Source organism: Phodopus roborovskii, unplaced genomic scaffold, assembly GCF_943737965.1.
Source record: "Phodopus roborovskii unplaced genomic scaffold, PHOROB, whole genome shotgun sequence".
Classification (NCBI taxonomy): Eukaryota; Metazoa; Chordata; class Mammalia; order Rodentia; family Cricetidae; genus Phodopus; species Phodopus roborovskii.
The window spans coordinates 62464618-62488517 of NW_026126418.1; the positions used below are offsets into that span (position 1 = coordinate 62464618).

Below are 23900 nucleotides of genomic sequence, written 5' to 3' on the forward strand. Positions count from 1 at the left end.
GAAATTTGTACTGTCCCAAACATATAAGTGATAGACACGAGCATATATCTAGATGCTTTAAAGTTTTATCAAGAAAACAGTTTGAAAATTAGCAAAATATCAAAATATTCTATCATCGTTCTAGTAAAATGAAAAAAGAACTGCCTCCAGAAATATCACATCTGGAAAAATTACATTTAGATAGAAACTAGAATATTCTCAGATGATGCACATTATAGATTTCAGGTATTTTGTGTCAGCACTCAACAGCAATAATCCTGGAAGTAACAATGTTTTCTTCTTTTCTTTTTCTTTTGTTGTTGCAGCTGTACTAATGGAAAGATTGCCTCTAGCTGTCAGTTATGTGATGGTTACTGTTACAATGGTGGCACATGCCAACTGGATCCTGAAACTAGTGTACCTGTGTGTTTGTGAGTATTTACTAATATGGATAATTTAAGACAGAACTGCATTTACCTAGAGTCACTATCCTATTGTTTTCCTTTCTTGGGGCAATATTTTCTATAAGTGGGTATATCATGCACACCTCAGTCAATTGTCCCTCATTGGCTCATGTGCTACATGATCCCTTTCTCATAAGCTTATTAAAGATCTCATGAGGAATAACTCATTTAGTTCTTAGCATCATTTTATACATTCAAAGTTTTTCAACTTGGAAATTCTTGGGAAAGTGCTCTTGTTTTATTGGCCTTATTAAGCTATGTGGAACCTACAGATCTGTAGATCAGTGTGTGTGTGTGTGTGTGTGTGTGTGTGTGTGTGTGTGTGTGCGTGCGTGCATGTGTGTGTGTTTGCATTCCTCAGTACTTAGGAATATTTTTGTCAAAACAATATGGACTGTGTTTTCAAATATATAATGTTATCTGATTTTTACATCAGACTTAGAGTATAGAATGATATAAACAAATTAAGTCATTGTCTCTTTCAGAGTTCATTATATGCAAACTAAACGCCTAGGGAATTTAATATTTTTCTCCTCAGTTTTCTTATTTTTCTAGAGCAGACCACCTAAAGCCTTTCCATTGGTGTGCTCAAACTATTGAGTTTTCTTTTAACTGAGAAAATAATTGATGTCCACAAAATGAATTCCATAAGCTTCCTGCTCCCAAACTCCTCAAAGGAACTTGCTATCAGCATGTATGTGAGGGAGGAAAGCATTCCCAGGAACATTTTTATTTTATGATACCATTAATGTATATCATAAATTTAAATATATATGGCAAAAAAGGTAGACGCTTTATTCAGTTGTATTTTACTGGAATTCTGCAGATGCTCTGTGGGGTTTAAAAGTCAGCGCTGTGACCAGAAAGAGAACCCTTGTGATCACTACTGTCAGAATGAGGGGATTTGCACTTTAACTGCGTTTAATGAGCCGAGATGCAAGTAGGTTTAACCTTCCACTTACTGCTGCGCTTCCTGTGACATCATTTCAGGCCACAGTTCATTGGTTTAAATCATGAACATCCACATGCATTTCACAGTGTATACTTAATCTTGGGGCTTATCTCTGTCACATGTACTTAACCTATGCTTCGCTCACAGGTAAGTGTGTACCTCGCAGACTGCTAGAGTGCATAGAAATAAAGCAAGTGATGAAAAAGCTACTCATGCTGCTTTGTAAAAGCATGTATGCCAGAACAGTAGATACTAATCCAAGAAGGGTATAAACAAGTAGCTTAAACTCTGTAACTACTATATTTGGAATAGTGATTTTTTTAACTTCAACTTTTCTATTTCACAAACTGATAAGATAATAAAATGTTTGTTTTTTAAATTTACATGGGAAACTGAATGATTTACTAAGACAGGGAATACAAGCATACCAGAGTATTACAAGAAATTTAATTTCATTACAGATTTCATTACAGTTCACATTATTCTTTCTTCTTTCAGTTTGTGGTTAGTTGGAGTTGTCCATGGAAAGTAAACATCTTTTTTTCCCCCTTTGGTTCCAGGGTTACTTCTGATCTCTCTGGGCTCGCCAGAGTTAATGTTAATTTTTCCATATGTACTTGAGATTTAGGGATAACACATATCTGGCGTCTTCCTTAATATTCACTGTTAAAATCATGAGATTTGATGGACACTTTGGAGTAGCCTCACTTGAGCTGTGGTCAGCCTACCTAACAAAACTGTAAAGCACTGTTGTGTTGAAATTCTAGCATTTAATTTCCAATATTCAGCTGTTTGGTTATAATGAGCTGCTGGGGTTGTAAAGTGTAAGCTTTACCTGAATAGAGCTGGCTTTGAAGATGGCAGTTCCATTTAAACCAAAGAGAAATGTTCTGGTGATCATGGTTCCTAGACAAATGTTTTGGTGACACTTCAGAGGGAAAATGGTGCTGGATCCTGGGCATGCATGAGAAGGGAAGCATAGATGCACAGTGAGTCACTGGTATACAGACTAACTAAATTCATGTGCTTCTTGGCCACAAAATAATGAAGACTTATTTCAGGTTAGTTTTAACATCCTAGTAATCTCTGCCCTGGATCCAAGACTTGGTTTATCTTGTCAGTGTTTCAATGCTTGCATGAAAAGTCTGCACGCCATACCATGTCTGGTTTGCCTGTTCATGATAAACAGGTACCAGGATAACTTCCTATGCAAGGATTCCCTACATTATCAGAATAAGAAAATTCATTTAAATAGCCATGGGATTCAACATTAATATTTAATTTTAAGCAGATAGTACCATGGTCTAATAATCAGTGAATTTGGGAAACTCAGCAAGAAGAAAGCATGGTATTTACAGGAGTTTAAGGACTGTCCTTTATTTTTATGTAACATTACCTCTGTGTATATTTTACTTTTTGGAAGTTGTGTCTGTATTTGGATTTTTCTATCTCCTTCATTTTTTTGTAGGCAGAAGTACAAATTATGTTTATGATACACATTTGAAACAGTTAAGTTACAAAAGAAGTATAAAGAAATTATGGTATTATATGTTCAATAATTCATTAACTAAATATAAATAACCAATGATTAAGACATTTGCCAATTTAAATACCTTAGTAACTACAAAACAAGACACAGAAATACATTATATATTTTATATGACTTTTATGCTATTGTCCAACTGCCATACCTTCTTCACAATGACACAGTGGTCACACAAGTCTGATTACCTTTGCCAGGTTATGAAACTCTATGTCCTGTACTTTAGTCTTCCTAATATATAATGCTGAGGAACTGAAAATTCATTTTCAGTAGGCGAAAAACTCTGAAGAAAAAAATAAAAATTAGCCATTAATTTTTATAATACAAATATTAACACAGTACAGGGTTAAAACAGATTATTTATGATTCCAAGTGTGAGAATAAAAGACATTTTATGTGTTGGTAATATTTTGAAAAAAAAATTACAGGAGTCTTAGAAGTGAGGAACAGCTGAAAAAATTGAGGAAACCAGAGCATGGTCAGAGTAGAATCTAAGTGGATGCAACAAAAACAGTGCATGTTACTGAGGGCAAGAGACCACTGGGAGCAGGGATGCTGAAGACACTTTTTGAGGCCTGTTTGCTCCCCTGGAGATTAATTAAGAAGAAATACAAGATGGAGAAGTTTATCCAGAAGGAGTTTCTTGTGCACTGAGGAAGTAGAGAATCTCCAGTGGTTTCAGTCCCAGAAAGCTAAGCATTACATGTGTCTCATTGTATTGGAGATAGCAGCTATTGAGAGACATGTTTGAAGCCCTAGTCAAACAGAATTCACACAGCTGAGAATTTTAGGATGAGGAAGATAAGAACACCAGGGACTTCACATTGTATAGTTAACATTTCAATGAAAGAAAAAATACAGAAGACTGGACAAAAATAATTTTGCAGTGGGATACACTATACCATTAAGAATGTTGTTCTTATTAAAGTCCGGCTTTTAAGCAATACAGTGGTAGGAAAGTAAGATCAGGTGTTTTCTCATGCTCATAGCTCCTAAAAGGATATTTCATCATATTTGAAAATAAAAATAAAAAGGCCTTAGCTATGTATAGGATATGTACAATTCTTATAGTTATAGCATGTAAAAAAAAGTATAAGAAAAACTTATTATCCCTTGTGGTCATATGCAATAAAAAGCAATCAGCCAGATGGCTCCCATGGCATCCTTCCAGTAGCCAAATCCCCGTATGTGTGGAGATGTTTACTAAGGTGGGTTTTAGCATGATCTCTAATGGTAATTATCAGTGTCTTTAGTGAAAACTTGATGTGTACTATTTTATCTAAAATCTTTATAGGAAACAAAAGCTGATATGAGAGTCTCAACCTGGTGCTTGCTATAGTTTCAATGGCATATCATTTTTCTTTTTCTTGGAGAGAAATACTATCTGAACTGTATGGATTAATACATGTGGTTGGAAAGTCAATAAAGTATTCAGATCCTATGAAGGTGACAGCTCGGTTTTTCCACCTAGAAATTTTATTGCTATATCCTTCAATTTAGGAAACAGATTTGTTCTTTGAAAGCCTTCACTTTTGTCTCTAGATGGCTGTTTTCCTTTATTACTTTGTGAGCAACAAAAAAGAAATTGGCAAAGAAAAGCAAAGGAATAAAACATAGTATTTTTTAAATTTACTTGAAGTATATTTCATCAGTTTTCAAATAGGCCACTGACAAATGGTAAAACTATATTTAATTTTTTCATTGTGCTATTTGACATATCATTAAATACATTTTATTATGTTATAATACTAGTAAAGAATTATATTTAAATTTTGTTATTTTTATTTCATGCATATGGTTGATTTGTATGCATCTATGCATGTATGCTTATGTGCCACATGCATTGCTGGTTTCTGCATATGCTATGAGATGGTAGTGGATTCCCTGCAATTGCAGTAAAGATGGCTGTGACCCACCATGTAGATCCTTGGAATCAAACCCTGGTCCTTTGAAAGAGCAGTTAGTGCTCAAATATCTTGAGCTCTCTCTCTAGCCACATGATAGAAAATATATGGAACTCAGTAGTAAGTTGTACATCCTTCCTGGAGTCTAAGAATCTTCTATAGGATTAGAGCCACACTTATATCAGATAAAGGTTTGTATGCAACAATAGTATCCCTCCATGGCATTACTTTATATCAATACTTAGTCATCCACAACACAGAGGTGCTTAGCACTGCTCTGCCCTCCTGTACTTCATTGCCACTCCACAGGCACATTGCTGTACACACAGCCCCTGCAGAAGCAGCTGCATGCTACACCTCTGTGTTTACTCAAGAAGCTCACTAATACCAGTGCCAGTCTGCTGTTTTATCTAGCTAACTCTTCATTTTGTATTGGTAACAATTAACAGATCACTTCTTGTATGTGACAAGTAAATAGTAAAAACTGGTTGAATTATACTTAATTGAAACTTTTACAAAGACTCAAATACAATGAGAAAAAGATATAAATTTTGCCTTTTGTCACTCTGAATAGGAGCATTATGGATGATAAAGGGTGCTACCACTTTGCTATTTGTTGTTCTATTTTCAGATGGAAATGTGTCAAGTTACCAGAAACTTCTTGAAAGGTGGTCCTTATTATAAGGTGGCAACGAACTAGACAAGTTGTGATCTCTAATGATCTGAGTTCTGCAAAATGAATAACTTTAAACAGAATAAATAATTAGCTATTTAGATATTTAGTTGACATCCTCACCAAAATGCTGAAGGCATGCCCTGGTTACTATGGAAACATAAAAAAGAAGGCATAAATTGGAACAAAATGAACAAGAACTTGATGATTGATGAAATTTAAAACCTAGTCTTGTAGGAGAGAGAATAGGGGAGGCAGAAGGAAAAAGTGTGGGGGGGGGCAAGATGTTCAGTTGCAGAGTTCTGAAACAATTACTTATGATGAAGACATTTGATTGCCACGTATTTTCAGTCAGCGATGGACATGAATAAAACTAAATCTGTGCAATGAAGCCCCCTGTTCCTAGATCTTTGAATGTAACTGCCATTGGAGATGGGTCCTTCAAAGGGGGTGATCAAAGTAAATGGTTACATAAGTTTGGCCTTAATCTATCCTGATCCAAAGGACTAGTTTTCCTAAGGAATACCAGAACAGAAACAATTTTCACAGTAAGAAAGCCTAGACACAAGATAATCATCTATAAGTCAGAGAGAATACATCAGAAAACAATCACTACCTATGCTTCAAACTTAAAGTTCTAGCTATCAGTACCATGAGAAAAACACGTTTCTTTTCAAATTGTTCATTCTGTCTCACTGCTAATTGCTGCCCTAGCTGTAGACTCTTCTCAGACTGGCAAGTCTGTTGAGAATATGATGCTTTCTTTGAAAGGTCCTGATTTGTATAGTTTCCTTTTGGCTTTACTTCCTTAGAAGTATATCAACACTTTCCTAATATACATATCCCAATGAGTCTAGGCACTTTTTTTTTTTAAATATACTAATACCTTCTCCAGAGAACAAATCAAGAAATCTTAGGATTTGTGTGTTTACAAAGAGTTAGTTGTCATAGAGAACAAGGAATTTGCCATTTTGTTCAGGACTCTTTCTTTTAGAAGGTTACCTTCTATTTTCTGAATATAAAATGTAAATTTATGGAATATAAATCATTATTTTGCTTTATTGACTGTTTGATAGATAGAAAATAAAGAAATTCTGTTAATTCTATAGGTATAATAAGAGGCAAGAACACAGGCTTTAAAGACAGCCATAAGACAATTTATGCACTTATCTATGTAGATTTTAATGGTATGGCCCATGCACTTCTCTGAACTCTAGGATGTTACATGCTAGAAGACAGGTATGCCCTGGTTACTAAAGTAACAGGAAAATGTCATCAGATGGTGATCTTCTTTAGGGTGTTGACATTGAAAATCCTCTAGAGGAGGCAGGGAGGCTCAGTTGGTAAAGTATTTATTTTTGAGAGCTCAAAGATATTAATCAAATACCAAGAAGTCACATAAAAATGCCAGGGATGCTGGCATGTGCTTATAAGCCCAGTGCTGTGAAGGCAAATACAGTTTTGTGACTGGGGCTTACTAGTCCTTCTACATAACCTATACAATGAGCTGCAAGCCAAACAGAGGAATAGCCTTCTTGTAGGGAACACTGTTCATTTGGAAAGATAGGTAGAGAATGATGTAAATTGGCCCTTGTCAAACTAAGAATAAAGACTCCACAGACCCATTATTACATGTATAACTCAGTTATTTTACTAGAACTTTGAAATTTCAAAAGTAAATTATCACTAATTTCTAATATTTATAAGCCATATTTTCCATTGACAGCCACTGTTATAATGACTTTGTTCAATTTTTTCCATATGGGTGTACTTTTGAGCAGGAGTTTATAGAATGATAAAAGCTTTGATGTGTGTTTATAAAATATTTAAAAGGTAACTCTTATCAATATGTGCAATAGAACACTTTTATTCATGACAGTTGTTCAATCCCATATTTTCTAGATTTGTTTCACTATTTGACCAACAATGTTCATTATATAATATGCTCCTTGAAATTCGCTTTTTTGAGACACAGTCTTATTCTGGAAAATAGGCTTTTCAGGAACTCAGTGGATAAACCAAGCTGGCCTTCAACTAATGGCATTCTTCTTAGCTTAGCTTCCCAAATGCTGACAATAGAAATGTGAACCACCAGCTTCAGCTGCCTATATCACCCTGGTGCCTTTTCCTGGAGTAATAACATCTATAGATTGATATGACCTAATTTTATCAGATTAACATTTAACAGCTGGGACCATTGGATCCAAAACTGCAAGCTTGTAAGAACAATTCCCTTTAACTTTCTACAGGTTAATGCATTATGCTGTTAAATATACAATTTGGACTAATCATTCACCAACATAATTAGTTTTATAGGAATGAATACTTTTCCTGAGATAGAGTCATACCTTTGAGTTTAGGATAGCCACAGAACTATGATCTCCATGCCTTAGTGTTCTGAGTACTTGGATTGTAAATGCACATCACCTTGTCAAAATTTTTATATATGTTTTGTGATTTGTTTTTATTATAGCTCAAAATAATATGCCAGATTGCATGTAGATATATAAGTAGCCTACATGTAAGGAGTAAGGTTTTTCCCTGCCGGCCGGGATCCACCATAGGGCCAGCCCCAATAACACACTGAGACTCTGTATTTGACATAATGCTGTGGCCAGTTACTTGTTTCTTATCAGCTAGCTCTGTCTTAAGTATTAACCCATTTCTATTAATCTAAGTATTTCCACGTGGTTTCATCTTACTGGGGAGTGGGGCCAGCATCTGCTCTCCCCAGCCTCTACATGCTGACTTCTCCCTACTACTTCCTCGAATCCTCGAAGCCAACTGTTCTTTATTTATTAACCAGTATGAGAAAGATATTTACAGAATGACATCTCCAATCATCTTCTCTTTTCTGTCTAAAATAAAAAGAAGGGTTTTAACCTTAACATAGCAAAATATATCACACAACAGATATCAAATAAGAATCATAGTTAACAATATTTAATACATTAACATGTAGCAAAATTTGAAGAAATTATTCCATCATCTATCCTATCTTTGTGAGTCTAAATTACTATATGTAACTTATCTTTAATCCTAACTAAGGAAAACTATAACTATCTGTCTTCAACTCCTTCAAAGACCAAAGAAGGATAGTATATAAACTCTAGAAATGACAGAGACTACTTGCCTGGTCAGTCACCCGAAGTTCTTCTGTAATGTTCCATCTTCAGCCCATAGGCCATAGTGCATCTGGCACTCTTCAGCAAAGCAGGAAAGTTTAAACTGTACACCTGCATTGGCAGTTTGTCAGTCATTTTTCTCTGTGTCATGCAGACTGTCTGGCAGACTCTTCCTTGAAGCAGGAATTCTGTAGCAATGTCCATCTTGAATCAGCAGTCACTTTCCTGGGGTCCTGCATGTCCAGTTTATACTATGCTGTATAAACTTTATGCTAAGTCAAATCGTCCTGACAAGAACAGTATCTTGTCCAAATGGCTAGTCTTGCCATATTGAAAGCAAACTCCATAATGTGTTTCTTTGATGTCCATCTTCCTTTCTGACGCAGTGGTGTTGCCAGGAGCAGTTATGTCTCATTGTTAAGAAAAACCCTAGTCCATTTTAAATGCCATATTCTGTAGGTCTTTGAAAGGTTTGAAGAATGCCCATTTATCTCAAATACATGTCTGTATATCTAGAAATCCTAAGTAACTTAACTATAAGTTTTGACTATTTTAGGTAACAATCTATAATCTGTACTGTAATACATTTTTAAATAAGCTATCTAAATACAATACCTAAACAAGAGGAGAAATATACATATCACAAAATTGAACTTAAATTGTATCAAATGAAAATTCATTCCAAGGCAATACCATAATCCCTTTTTACCTTTAAAAAGATTGCTTGTGGTCATTAACCATTTATAACCAACGCCTTATAAATGAAAATGAACATTTATACACAATATTTGGGAATTGGACATCGTTCTTTCCAAACTACTTTATGCTGGTAGGGAGCACTGTCATTGGGGATCCTAAGAAGACGCAGAAATCTTGGCTGTAGTCTTCAAGGCTGCCTTGCTCAAGCTGTTTTGAATGTTGGATCACCAGGAACTCTGTTTCAGGGGGTCTGGCTTGATCAAACCACATTATTCTGGAAGGAATCCACAGCTTTTCATTTACTGTGAACACAAAATAGAAATCCTTTTCCCCAGTAACTTGTCCTTAGATTTACATTTTGAAATCAAAGCATTTTAAAAATATATAAATTGGATTAATCTAGCAGCATTTCTTTTAACAGTTGTTATTTTCTCAGCAGTCAAACAATACAAAGACAATATAATGCCGCACAGTATTCAGATTCTCTCCATCTTTAAGTGGCTTTTTTATTACTGTTTCTTTTACTTTTTTTTTTCTTTCTTTTTTTTTTTTGAGACAGGGTTTCTCTGTTTAACTTTTATCTGTCTTGGAATTTATTCTGCATACCAGGTTTACTTTGTAATCACAGAGATCTGCTTGCCTCTGTCTCCAAGTGCTGATATTAAAGGTGTGTGCCACCACACCCAGCTCCTGGCTGTCTTTTTAGAACCATTTTATTCCTTTTCTCCCCCAAGCCTACATATATTTTAGGACAAACTGTAAACTTTTAGTTCTTTTTCTTAATGTGAATATGTCTTTAATGTAAATCTTTCTTTTTTTCTAGCCATGAGTCTTTATCTGGTAAACAACAACATTGCTTAAATGAAATCTACAATTTTAGCTGCGGTCTATCCAAGATGGCGGTGGCTATTTTACCACCAGCACTGAGATCTATGCTTACTGCCTTGGTTTACGCTGCCATCCTGCATCATGGTGCCGGCTTGGCGATGTGGTCACTGATTTTGCCAGCTCTTGTACACAACATTCAGTTGTTAGCAGAGCTCTTTAAAAGCCTTGTGTTTTTTTTTTTTTTTTTATTTTATTTTATTTTTATTTTTGTGCTTATGCTGAGTCTGGAAATCTCCCTTAATGGAGCTGTGCAAATCTCTGTCTTTAGCAAAGCTAACCAAGAAACCTTGCTTTTGTCTTTTTTGTTGTTGTTGTTGTTTTTAAAACCCTTTTTTAAGCTTCTGTTAAGTTTTTAATGGACGTTCTTATTAGCCACTTTGTGGCACCATATGTTACGAGTAGTTTTCCCTGCCGCTGGTCTTGTCCCACCACCACAAGAAAAGAAGATGGAGTTTTTTCTGTTGAATTGTTAATATTTTTTGAAATGAAAAAATGCTGCACTCTCTTCTGCTCATTCATCTATATAAGAATTCTTTTTAGCATAGTGAGTTCTAGGCCATCCTTAACAGCAGCTGAAGATGACCCAGATAGCTCCTGACTTCTTCCAAAATTCAAGAGTTTGAATAGACTCAGTAGTGGAATGTTTCCATAAAAATCCAGAATTGGATACACAAACTGCAAAAACAGAAAATAAAATGCATGCACATATAAATATATTAATTCACCCCACACTCAATATGTACATGTACAAAGAATAATCTTAAAGAAAATTTCTTAGAGTAGTAATGTTGGGTACATATTATTGAAATTTACATGTTTTTAAATATAATTCTTTGTATAATTTATATTTGTTTTCAAAAATGTGAAAAATAAGTTCTAAAGTGTAATTAAATTTTCTGAAACTGAGGAAAAAAATATTTACATGAGTATTTCATTTCTTCTGAAACCACCCCTACTTAGATACTCACCATTTTGAAAATGGCAATATGGCTAAATTCCAGGACACTTCCCACCTTGTGTGTTATTTCTTCCTGCCCAGGGCAAGAACATTGCCCCATATAGTCAAAAGAATACAACACTGTGAAGTTTATGCTTTAGTTTTATATTACAAATGAAAGCTAAAACTCTAACTGAACAAATCCCCAGTTTTTTCTTCTTATTTTACATGTTGGTCCCAGTTCCCTCTTCCCTTTCTATCCCTTTCTCCTTTCCTCTCTTGTACCCTCCCATGCTCTGGACTACCCTCCCATCCCATTCCCCCCGCGCCCCACATGTAGAGTGATTTAACCAGGTTAAATTTGATAGGTGTTTGTGTTTTGGAAACCATGGATTTCCACAAATTTCTACCAAAGTATCTTATCATCTCAATTATTCTCTCTTAACTTTCATAGCTTTCTGTTATGGTCCAAATTTTACTGGTAATGAACCTTGCTCCATGTTGGACATGGAGCTTATTTCTGAGAAACTGGCTTTGGGATCATGTCTGTAGTCCTTGTCACCTTTAATATGTGTCTTATTCCTCTCCACAGAATAGCACAATTATTCCTCTAAGATGTTTATGTTTGTGCTTTACTCATTAATCCTCAACCACTAACATGCATTTTCCATTTACCTTTTAATTCCTTTGCATTACTACAGAATTTAAGACTTAGTGCCTGAGTTGTATCATGCCCATGGTTTAATAATCACTCCATTATTACGACAGCGTATTTTACTTGTTAATAGATGTTCACAGTTAAGAGCTGGAACAAAAAGGAATAATTTGTTTTATAATGCACTTAATCTGCTTTGTCCACATTGTTATTTTCAAGACTGTGTTAGGGTAATTTCTCAATATTCTGGATCTTTTATGCTCTAAAGGAAAGACTGGGCACATTTTATATATCATCTTATGAAGAGAAGTTAATTTCATCCATTTTGTTTTGCCTTCTCCAAAAGTCATTATTAGTCACCCACTGTCTTGCTTTGGACTTCCTTCTTTCCCTATCTCTGAAAAGATGTGGGGAAAGAGGAATGTTAGGAGGCCTTCTGATTCTTCTACCTGTACAAAGAGAGAGGGTGGAATATAGGCTTAGTCACTCCTCTACTGTTGTGAAGCAACACCATGACCAAGGCAACTCTTATAAAAGAAATAATTTACAAGAAGGCATGCTTAAAGTTTTAGAAGGTTAGTCTATAGTCCTTAAATTGAGGATCATGGTGGCAGGCATGATGCTGGAGTAATAGCTGAAAGCTGTATTCAGATTCACAGACAGAGAGAGGGAGAACAAGACATGCTCTACCGGATGTGGGCTTTTCAAACATCAAAGCTCACCTCAGTGATAAACTTCCTCCAACAAGACCACACCTACTTCCATTAGGTCATGCCTCCTAACCTTTCTAATCCTCAAATAGTACTACTTCCTCATGAAATTATGGATGTCTTCTTTTATTCAAACTGCCATAGATGTTTATGTTTTAGAGGAGCATCACATAAATGATGCTTGCAGGGAATAATATTAAACTATTAAGCAATTTTCAGCAACTTACACACTTAATTCAGTTACTGAAATGGATTCATAGACAGTACTAGTAACATTGAAGATACAAATTGTCAGCGTGCTTTTGAAAGATCATATTAACAGGGGGATCTACTAGGATATCAGTTCTCAAACTATGAATTATGACCCCTTTGGGAGTCTAATGCCCCTTTCACAGGAGTCAACTAAGACCATTGGAAAATACAGATAATTGCATTATTATTCATAACAATACCAAAATAAGAGTTACGAAGTAACAATGAAAATATTTTTATGGTTCCACATAATAACTAAATGTTAAAAAAAAAAAAGACTTGCCATTTCATTTGGAAGGTTGAGAAAAGCTGTACTAGAAAAATCCATGAGTTTCTAAAATACATTTAATAATAAATCCCAATTAAGAAATGACTAATGGATTTTCTAGTAAATAGTGTGAAAACAGAATGACAAACATTACTTGCTGAAATTTCAGTGTTGTTCAATGTTATCCTCCTAAATCTCTTAACATTTTAATATGAACATAATGCTTGGGCCAACTGCCTGAGACTATTGTGAAAACTAAAAATCATAACCTGCTTAAATCACATCGAATATTGTTTTCCAAAAAAATGAACAATTTTAAAAATTAGAAGTGTGAAAATATTTTTAACTAAAATGATCAGAAACCGGTAACCTAGCTCTCAAAAGTCTGAAAATGAAAGGGAAACTAAGTGAGAATTTCACAGCCAAAAGGAAGTGCTTGTCTTGAAAGAAAGATATAATCACATCAATAGCCATTTAATTTACAGTGTGGTGACCTTGATAGAAATGGCCACAGGGAGAGCAGCCGAGGAGGTGGCAAGATGCACGTTTTTTTCTGACCCCCAAAATCAAGGCAGGAGTTTGCTTTATTAAAAAAAAAATGCCAAAGTAGCCAATGAAAGTTTATGCCTGAGGTGAGCAGGTAGGAAACTGAGGGCCAGGTACCACAGCTATAGGTGAAATGCATACTCATTCTTTTGAATTTGCAATTGTTCCAATATCATGACCTGATTAGAAGTATGAGACTATTTTTCAACCACTTAGAGGGAATAAAACAATGTAATTTATAGATGGTGTTTGAGAAACTATGGCTAAGGTTTTGGCAGGAAGATAAGGAACTCTGTTTCTGTCATGTTTTTACAAAGTACAAGTTATTCCTCTATATTTCCAGGCCTGGCTAAGGCCTTACTGCTAACATTCATAACCTTGCAGAAGGGAATATGCAGCCTGAACTGTGGAGGTATGGCTATAAGGAGGAACCTCTTCATACATAACTAGGCTCTCTAGAGGAAAGTCAAGAAGTATCCAAGGGTGTTTCAGAGTTATTTCAAACAAACCTCACATTTCTAGAATGATACTGAGTAGGTGAACTATAGCAGTCTGTGATGTGCACACTTCAGGCAGATCATTGCATGTTACTGATCTGTTTATGCCCCTAGGAGGTATTTAAAAACCACAAAATGTGAAGTGTGCATGTTGTTTTGGAAGTACAACCCCCATGATAGCCTGCAACATCAATATTTGTCCTTTACAATATAAGGAAACAGTCTGCAACTTGTTCTAGCTTTTGTCATGCTCTCCAAGCTGCCAGGAATAGATACCACAAACATCACATTTCCTTTCACAAGCTTGAACTCCAGATTGCTTACTAAGGAGGTATTAGTGTACAGATAATAGATAACATTAATATGCTACATTTTTTTCAAAGGATAAAAGAGGAAATTTTGAAAGTTATCACATTATTTTGTTCATCTCTCCTCCAAATTCAATGTCCTATCCTCATCCTGAACTTTGTAGCAAACCTTGTGCTTGGGCTGCCTTCTCCAGAAGATCACATAGACCACCTCCCTGCTTCCTTACCCCATCTTATCCCATTATGATAGACCCCATCCCCAACAGGCATTCCCAGTGAATCCACCAGATATGTTCACCAGGGAGCCAGGTTGGGACCACAAATCCAATGCCCCAGGCTCATCCTCATCTCTGTACCATACCATGAGCCCTGGTTTCCTGTTCATCCTCACACAGATCCCCAGGGTATCTTCACAATGTTTTTTAAAGATACTCTGATAATCATTTAAAAAGATAAAACATTGTTATTTTCTTTTTGTTGTTTCAAGACATGGTTTCTCTACATTGTTTGGAGCCTGTCCTGGAACTAGTTCTTGTAGTCCAGGCTGGTCTCGAACTCGTAGAAATCTGCCTGCCTCTGACTCAGGAGTGCTGGGATTAACAGCATGTGCTACCTTCGCCCAGCAAGAAGATAGATATTTTTAGGCTATTGTAGAATTATAGTCTTTACAAGTATGGAAATATCAGATTAGCACAATAAAACAAATAAAAAATGTCATTATATGTTAGAGCTCTTAAAGATTTTTTCTTTTTTATTTGTTTTTTTTTATTTTGCATACTAGTCCTAGTTGCCCCTCCTTTCCCTTCTTCCTCTCTACAACTTCCCCCATTCTACCCTCCCCCCATTAACTGCTTAGGGTGGGTAAGGCTTCCCTTGGGCAGTCAACAAGTCTGGTATACCAAGTTGAGGCAGGACCTTGCCCCTTCCCTCCTACATCCAAGCTGAGCACAAGGTATCCTACCATGAAAATGTGCTCTGAAAAACAACCAGGACTTGGTCCTACTGCCAGCTTCCTTCTCTCAGATAAAGCCACATAATTGTCACCCACATTCAGAGGGCTTAGTTAACATTTTTAAAAATTTTTGTTTTAAATGTATGAGTGTACTGCCTATTTGCACACATGGACACTATGTCTAATGGTACCCACACAGACCACAAGAACTTCAGTTAAAAATGGTTGTGTGCGTGCTAGGTGAGTGCTCTGAATTGAACCCTAGTATTCAGAAAGAGCAGACAGTGCTCTTTAAGGTTCAGCTGTATTTCCAGTCATATAAAATGTAAAACCTCATATCATGTATGAATTCAAATGTAGGTTTGATATGAGCCCATTATTTATTTGAATGAAGCACTTTAATATATATATATATATATGTGTGTGTGTGTGTGTGTGTGTGTGTGTGTCAGAATAAAGAAACAAAACCAATGCTCATATTTGTGTAACTATTACTGACCTATTCAACATTTTGCTTTCTACTAGTTTACTTTTATTTAATGTCTCCTAGTGTAATAACCTAAGTTTCATATATTTGTAACAATAAAATTTGTTTCTTGCTTATATGTCATAATTGAACAAAAGGAAAAATTGTGTCAATCTACCTTTAATGTAGTACTTGATTCCATTGTTAATTTGTGCAGTTGTCATGAAAGATTGATTATTTTGCTTTAGTCTAAAAGGAAGGTCTATTCATAGTATAATTATGCAGGAAAAATAAATTTTTTATTAATTTTTTATAGCAACCTGTTGGTAGAGTAATCCCATTAAAGTCAGTAGAGAAACCTATGCCTAAGTTTTTCACTATTGAGAAGACAACTCAAGAATTATCATCACAGTAATAGTATAATAAGAATATATCTACATGGTAAAAATTAATGATTATTAATACATATAGGCTGATATAATTTGTATATTAATGTTCATAATAATCATAACATTACTCATATTAAACACATATAATATTCAAATTTGTTAGTCCAGTTTTCAAAAAAAATTAAGTCTTTATATTTATAATGTTTAATTTGCTTTGAAAAACAGCTAAAGGAAAGGAAGGAAGGAAAAAATGGAAAGTAGAAAAGGAGGATTTAATAAGAGGGTAAATATGTAAGCATAGGTGGATCTAAAGATCTAAAGGAAAGTGGTTGGAACTAAGGCTGGACTGGATCCATGGGATCATTTGGCCTAGCAGGGAGATATGAGAAACCTCTGATGGGATGAAGTAGGAGTATAGATTAGAGCTCTGGACAGGGAAAATTTCAAATTTAATGCATGTCATAAATGTTACCTATACTAACACATTTTAACCTTAGAGATTTAATCAATAGAATTAAACTACTCTTTATAGTAAATTCAAGACCCTTCTGATGAAATGCTGGATACAATGTTTCAAAAACAAACAAACAAAAATCAAAACCACAAAATATGTCAGACGACACAACTTATGGCAAAATGAAATCTCACTGAAGTGTCAGGTTGATATGAAAACGATTATTGATACCTTCACTCTACTACAGTACAGAAAATGAAGCATGAAGAACTGGCACAGGAATTCCTAAAATTTTAATTTTAAAAATGTATTCATTTAGAATTCTGAATTGGTATTGTCTAAAACTTGTATCTTAGGGCTCATATTAACCAACCTCTTTAGTGATAAAACAAAAATGCTAAAACTAATGATGTTCATAATTAACATTACATAAGTTCCATTTGAATTAGTTATCCTCTCATTTAGTTCCATTTTCAAACGATCCTATGTATTAAAATATAGAGACCTAAGTCTCTCCATTGCAATAATGTTTCCCATTTTTTTTATGGTGGGAAGAACTCTCTCTCTCTCTCTCTCCTCTTTCCTCCCTCCTAACTATTCCCCTCTTTAAAAATTTCTTATTTCCTCACCAAATCTGTCAACAAAGATGGTGGAGCTTAAAGCTGCATAGCACCTCTGATAGGACAACCCCTGCTGTGGTGAACTGCTGTGCACAGCTGAGCACAGCTGTGAGCTGAGAGTGGCAGCCTGAGAAGAGGGCATCTAGTGTGTGAGAGAGAGAGAGAGAGAGAGAGAGAGAGAGAGAGAGAGAGAGAGAGAGAGAGAGAGAGAGCAAGCTGCCTGTAAAATGTACTGACAAAGCACTTGCAACAGGAGGTGCCTGAAGACAAAACCAGGCTGTTTAGGGCAGTTAAATTGTGTGGCTTTTGAAGCCAAAGTGCCTCTGGATTATGAGGCCAGTGGAGTTTGTTGCAGAGAGGCTGCAAGTAAAACAGTAGCAAAAAAAAAAAAAAAAAAAAAAAAATGCTTAGAGGCTTAAGGAAAAAAAGAGAATTTTTATTATTAAAACCTATTAGAACTTAGTTAAGTATCTCTCAAATGACATAATTTATTATAATTATGATATGTTATAAGTAGTCATATTTCTAATTTTATTGAGTAAGATTTAGGAGCACTGAGACCCACATAGCACATGTGGAATTTCTTGATTACTTCATTAACTTGTATGTAGTGAAAATTACTCAATTTGGTTTTTGTCAGATACTATGAAAAGGACTGATAGTCACCTACTTTTGAGCGTTCATGTTGGGCTTGCATATTATTGTTTTGATATTAACAATAAAAAACCATTAAGTAAAACATACAATAAAACATACTGTGTATAAGAATTATATGAATATATATGAATATATATGAAGCATGTTATGTATTATCAGATTAACTTAACTATCTTGTGGATCCCCAGTCATCATTTCTAGATAACTGGTGAGTTCTATGAAATTTAAGTACCCAGAATCTGAAGTTTCAAGAAAAGTTCTGTTTCATAATTATTTTAATTTAGGACACTTTAGAAATTTTACAAAAAGGATTTTGTGCTTATGGTTCATAAACATGAAAGAGTAAAATTAAGAAATCAATGCATAACTAGATTAATTTTGTATTTCTCAAAAGTTGTTCTATATAAGAAGTAATGCCAAAGAAAGGTAAATCAGCAACTCTATATCAGAAACTAGTACCTGCACAAAAAGATGAAAATGATGATGATGGAAAAATTAAATATGTGTGTATTATTATTTGGCTAAATACTGAAAAATATACCTGTCTCTAACCCAACAATATTTAATTAAAATTTGCATGGTTTAATCAATAATTCAGAGTGGTAAAATGTTAATATAAAACCTATCATCTATGCTTCATGCTTATGCACTCTGAAAATACCTACAGGACAGTTCTTAAATGAATGACATTAGGTGTTTGTGATAGGGAGTCTAACTTGTAGATGTTTATTCTCAGATGAACAGAGGAATCAGTGAATTCTAGTATTATAGATTCAAAAATGGCTAAAGTTTGGATGAGGACGTTTTTATGAATAAAGAAAGGGGAAAAGGGATGCTAGAGAAATTATAATCAGTATGATTATGCAAAGAATACAGTGAGGAATTGGTCAGGAAATTTTGATGATCTGCACATTCCATTCACTCAGTGCTGGGCCATTAATGGCCTTGATCATTGTGTTCTACTTAGATATGAAGATTTATTAAATTCTATAAAGATGGTTTTGAAATGCTTGATTTTAAATCACCCATTGGAAGAGAAACTTTTAGAGCAGCAAATGTCTTAGGTTGTAGTTTTGTAAGGTAGGCAACAAGAATAATGAGTTCTATTTGATTTAATATCTCAAAGAGACTATTTTCAAGTCTGGAACAAAGGAAGACAGTGAAACATATCCTATTTTATCTTTGGATATAAAACACTACTTTATAAGAAATATAGGGAAATTGCAAGTTTGGCATCAGTGATTAAGATGCATTACTATTAAAAATAATTAGTTTTTAGTATAATCTCTGAAAGTTATCCCCACATAAAATAAGTCAACTATTACCTAAAAATTTGGAACTTTAAACATGCCCCAACATTTAAAAGTGAGAGATCTAAAGAACACCAGCACATGACTTCATTACCTGAAATAAGTGCCAGGCTTAAAGCCATGGATGAATTGGAAAATTAGACCACATTGTTAACACATACCAACTGCCCTAATTAAAGAACTGAAGGCTTTTCATTAGGTTCCTACTGTTCTTATCTCCATAGTCTGTTTCACACTCTCTGCTGGCCTTAGGCTCTAAAGCATATTTTCCTGCACCATGAATAGTACAAGATACTTTGTGTTCATGTCGGAACATAATCTGCTCAATTAGCATTTGATCCACAACTTCCCAGGTAATTTCACTTTGTCATTTTACTCATTTCAGTATAATGATGACCTCAGAGATTTTTATGTCTAGATCAGTAGTTTCCAACTTTACTAAATGACCTGATACTTTAACACAATTTCTCATGTTGTGGTGAACCCAACCATAACAATTATTTTTGGTGGTTACTTTATAATTATAAATTTGTTGGTGAAAAGAATTGTGATGTAAATATATGATACACAGGATATCTGATATGTGACCCCTATGAAAAGGGTTGCTCAACCTCCAAAGTGGTTGTGACTCACAGGTTGAAAACTGGTGCTCTCTCAGGACCATAAAATATAACAGATGTTATTCTCATATTTTAAGATGAACCTTTTTCCATTTTCAAAAGTCAGGTCACATAAAGAGTAAATTTTGGTAGTTTGAAAAACAACTCAATATATAATTTATCAATGATACATGCAAAACATTCTCTGTGCTCAAGTAGAGAGATTTAACAGAAGTGAAGTTACATAAAATGAAAAGAATTTTGCAACAATTAGATTTTGCTTCAAGAATATTTTCTCAAAATGTCCTCAACCATCTTATTTGAAGTTATCTGTGAAGTGTGTTGAGAATTAGAACCTGTGAATAGTTGTAAGTGTTGCTTTTCTAGGTCAAACATTTATAAAAGCATATATGTGAAATAACAAAATGTTCTCCACAACTAAGAATTTCACTTATTTTTTTTCTTTTTACCCTAAATTTGTGTGCCTTTGCATTACTCTGATTGTCTCATTAAAAGATCCACAGACCTTGATTTTAACATATCTGCTTGAATTATTTACATATAATTTAGTCCTATAAAAATACTACGAGTAGAAAATTAAAATTTAAGTAAGACTTCTATGAGGTATCTCCAAACAAATCTTAGAAATTGCTTGAATCATAACATAAATAATGATATTAAATTCCATTTGAACCATGTTTCATGCTCATGATTTAATGTTATCATTATTAATCAAGTAACTATATACTTCAAAGAAATTAATACTGTAAATTGTACTGGTTATTCCTTACTTAGTTAGAAACCAGTTTTTTTTTTTGTGGAATGAATTTACTTGTATGATGGTTTTATTGGATGTGACCAAGGTTTATGAGAGCCAATACTGTTTAATGCACATGATATGATATAAGCCTAGTTTGGAAAATAAAATTATTCATATGAATTAATTGCGATGGAAGTGTTGTATTGCAGTTAATTATTGAATATTACACTTGGTCTGGAAAGCTTTTTTACATAGTGTACAACTATTCTAATAGGGTGATACTGTTTCTGTTCTGTTTGATGCTGACAGACTCACAGAGGAATGTGTGTTAGCCAGGTAACATTATTCACACTTAGAGAAAACAACTCACATTTATATGTTGGCATCACCTAGTTAGATACTTTTGCTTTGTGTTAAGAACAAATATTTATCAAGGGTAACCCTCTCATTCTCCTCTAGACTATTGTGGTAACAATTTAGGGAAACAATTTCTCTCTATGAAATCTTGAGCACATTCATTTGTGCTACTAATAAAAATATTATCTAACAAAGGAATATACTATGTTTTCCTATCTCTGATTACTTTTATATATCTCTACCTATAGTTATTCAAAAGCCAACACCTTGAGGTCTTGTTGTTAGTTACACCTTGGACTTTACACAATAGATGAACAAAAAAGAGAAACTTACTTTAAAAAAGAGAGAAAGGTTCTGTTTAGTTTGAACACTCTGTATTAGTGGAGTAACTGCTTGATATGTTTTCTTTGACATATCTCAACAAATGCTACCCAGTTGAAGTTACCTGCAGTATACTGAAAATGTAAAACTAATTAGTCAGAAAGTCCTTGATCATGACAAATGAGTAGTTTGTCTTAGCCTGGCTCTTCTTTCAAAATTGGCTTTATTTGAAGTCGCTGTATTAACGGGCTGTGTTTTATGTTATTTATTGATTTCTTGTTGCTTTTGTTGTTGTTTGGCTCTTTCTAGGTGCTCTACTAATTGGTCAGGTACACAGTGTGAGAGGCCAGCCCCCAAGAGTAGCAAATCTGAGCTCATCAGCACAAGTAAGTGCCTCAGAACAAAATCTCTATTTACATATTTTACCTGCCATTGCATCTTCTTTTATGTAGTCATTGAATGATATGAGGCATCAAAGGATAATAGCAATCTCATGTAGAGAAAAGTGTTTTCTTGACACCTTTGAGGTACTGTTGAAATTGAAATCTGATTAGTCAGATTATGAAAAGTAAATTACCAACCATACATTGTAAATGCCCTATCTCTTTAAAGCTTTGTGTGTGTGTGTGTGTGTGTGTGTGTGTGTGTGTGTGTGTGTGTATGTGTGTGTGCACACACGCATATGTTTAATATCTATAGTCTTTGAGCAGATCTACCTCAATCAACATTGTATGGTCTTCTCTATTCTGTGATAAGAAGCTATAAAAGTTTTCATAATAATTCAGAAAAAATATAGTCACATAATTTGACCTTGAATCAGGTGACTTGAAAATCCATAATGATAAACAAGCAAAAATATGTATAGAGGGAGAGGAAAATTTATACCTGATGACAATCCTTAAATTTAGTGATTGACTTCAGCAGACAAAATGACAATATATATATAAATGGCATAGATGACATATATATCAGGATTATGATTTTTGTATATTAGTAACAGTCTCTGATGTTTTTATAATCTATATACTCCCTAATCTTGTTTCCAAACGTTTCTCTATTTTCTAGGCAAGAGTTCCCAAATTTCTAACACTTGGAAGTTAATTTGAGTTATTAACTATGAGCATTTTGGAAAAGTGGCATGCATTTCCAAAATAGTGGTTCTTGACCTTCCTTGTGCTACAACCCTTTAATACAGTTCATTGTGAAGTGGTGACCCACAATAACAAAAATATTTTTTGTTGTGAATGCATAACTGAAATTTTACTATTGTATTGAATTGTAAAACATTTTTAGACATAGGGCTTTAATAAAGGGTTTGCGACCCATAGGTTGACAACCTCTGTTTTAAAAGACTTAGCTAGACACAAATATTGTAATCTGAGCAGGTAAGGTATGTGTTTTTGTCAAGAGTATTCATATTTTCTTTGTAGTGTTTTGCTGTGAGTATTTGAACATAATGGTAGGATGTTTTTATCAAACTTCCTTTAGGAAAATTCTCTACGATCTAACTAAAGAAGAAGGTACAGATTCTTTGACAAGAAAATGATTTTAAACATTAGTGAAATTATCTAAAAGAAAATTATGAACCAGAGTACAATGTCTATCAAATTTTTCATAAAGTCTACACTCAGAGAAAATTTCGATCATAGAAAGTTGCCTTAGAGAAGGATGTTCCAGGTGTTTTTACTAGGAGTGTGGTATTAATAGAAGCTATAATAATATTTTTCTGAAACTATCCTGCAATTGGCATGGAAGAACCCCAGTTGCTTATTTATTCATTTAATAAAGAAACTAACAACTGATTTTTGTTCTCAAAAATTTTAGAATGGCATATCATCAAAAAAAAATTAGAATGTGTTCATTTTATGCATACAACTGTCTACTTTGAGTTTAGAATAGGGTGCCAAATCCCTAATCATTTTTCTTGTTATTCATTTCATTTTAAGAGCATAAGTCAGAATTCAAGTAACCTACCCAAGTTTTCTCTCCAAAGAAACTCATAAAACTGATGCTTAAGTCCATGCCTACACAAATCAAACTATTATGGCTGTTAAACTTCTCCATGCTGCCATTTGTCTTGCCACAGACACTATAGCAAATTATAATTGTAGCTTACAGAACAATAACCTTACTTTGTGGGACTGTAGCCAATTAAATATAAAACAAATATAATCAGACATCATTGACTTGTAATGTATATTTTCATCATTGCATGTTCATAAATATGATGGTTATAAGTAATTCAAAATCTTGAAGTTTCTATCTCTAAATATCTGGTCTGTGAATGCAATATGTAAACAAAAGATATCTAACAAGGTATTCCAGAAAACAAACTCTTTGTTAGGATGTTTGTAATAAAATAATAATTACCTCACAATAGAGACATTTGTTCCATGATTTATTTTAATTTATAGTGATGAAATCATTTAGTGTGATAGCTTAGCTATATAAAGCTTTATACCGTTTTTTATTTGATCTTCTATGAATCATTTTTTCCCAGGGAGCATTGCTATCATTGTGCCTCTTGTCCTCTTGGTGACCTTGGTAACCACCTTAGTGATTGGTTTAGTGCTTTGTAAGAGAAAAAGAAGGTAAGATGGCATGCTCTGGAATCA

At 34.2% G+C, this 23900-nt stretch overlaps 1 protein-coding gene across 1 annotated transcript in view; it reads left to right on the forward strand.

The window, feature by feature from the left end:
- The window catches only part of LOC127221902 (low-density lipoprotein receptor-related protein 1B), a 249227-nt gene that overhangs the window by 220465 nt on the left and 4862 nt on the right, over positions 1–23900 (forward strand). The window contains exons 34-36 of the mRNA XM_051183854.1: positions 306–410; positions 21595–21671; positions 23786–23876. Of these exons, the coding sequence (XP_051039811.1) occupies positions 306–410; positions 21595–21671; positions 23786–23876 (273 nt within the window). The remainder of the gene's footprint in view (positions 1–305; positions 411–21594; positions 21672–23785; positions 23877–23900) is intronic.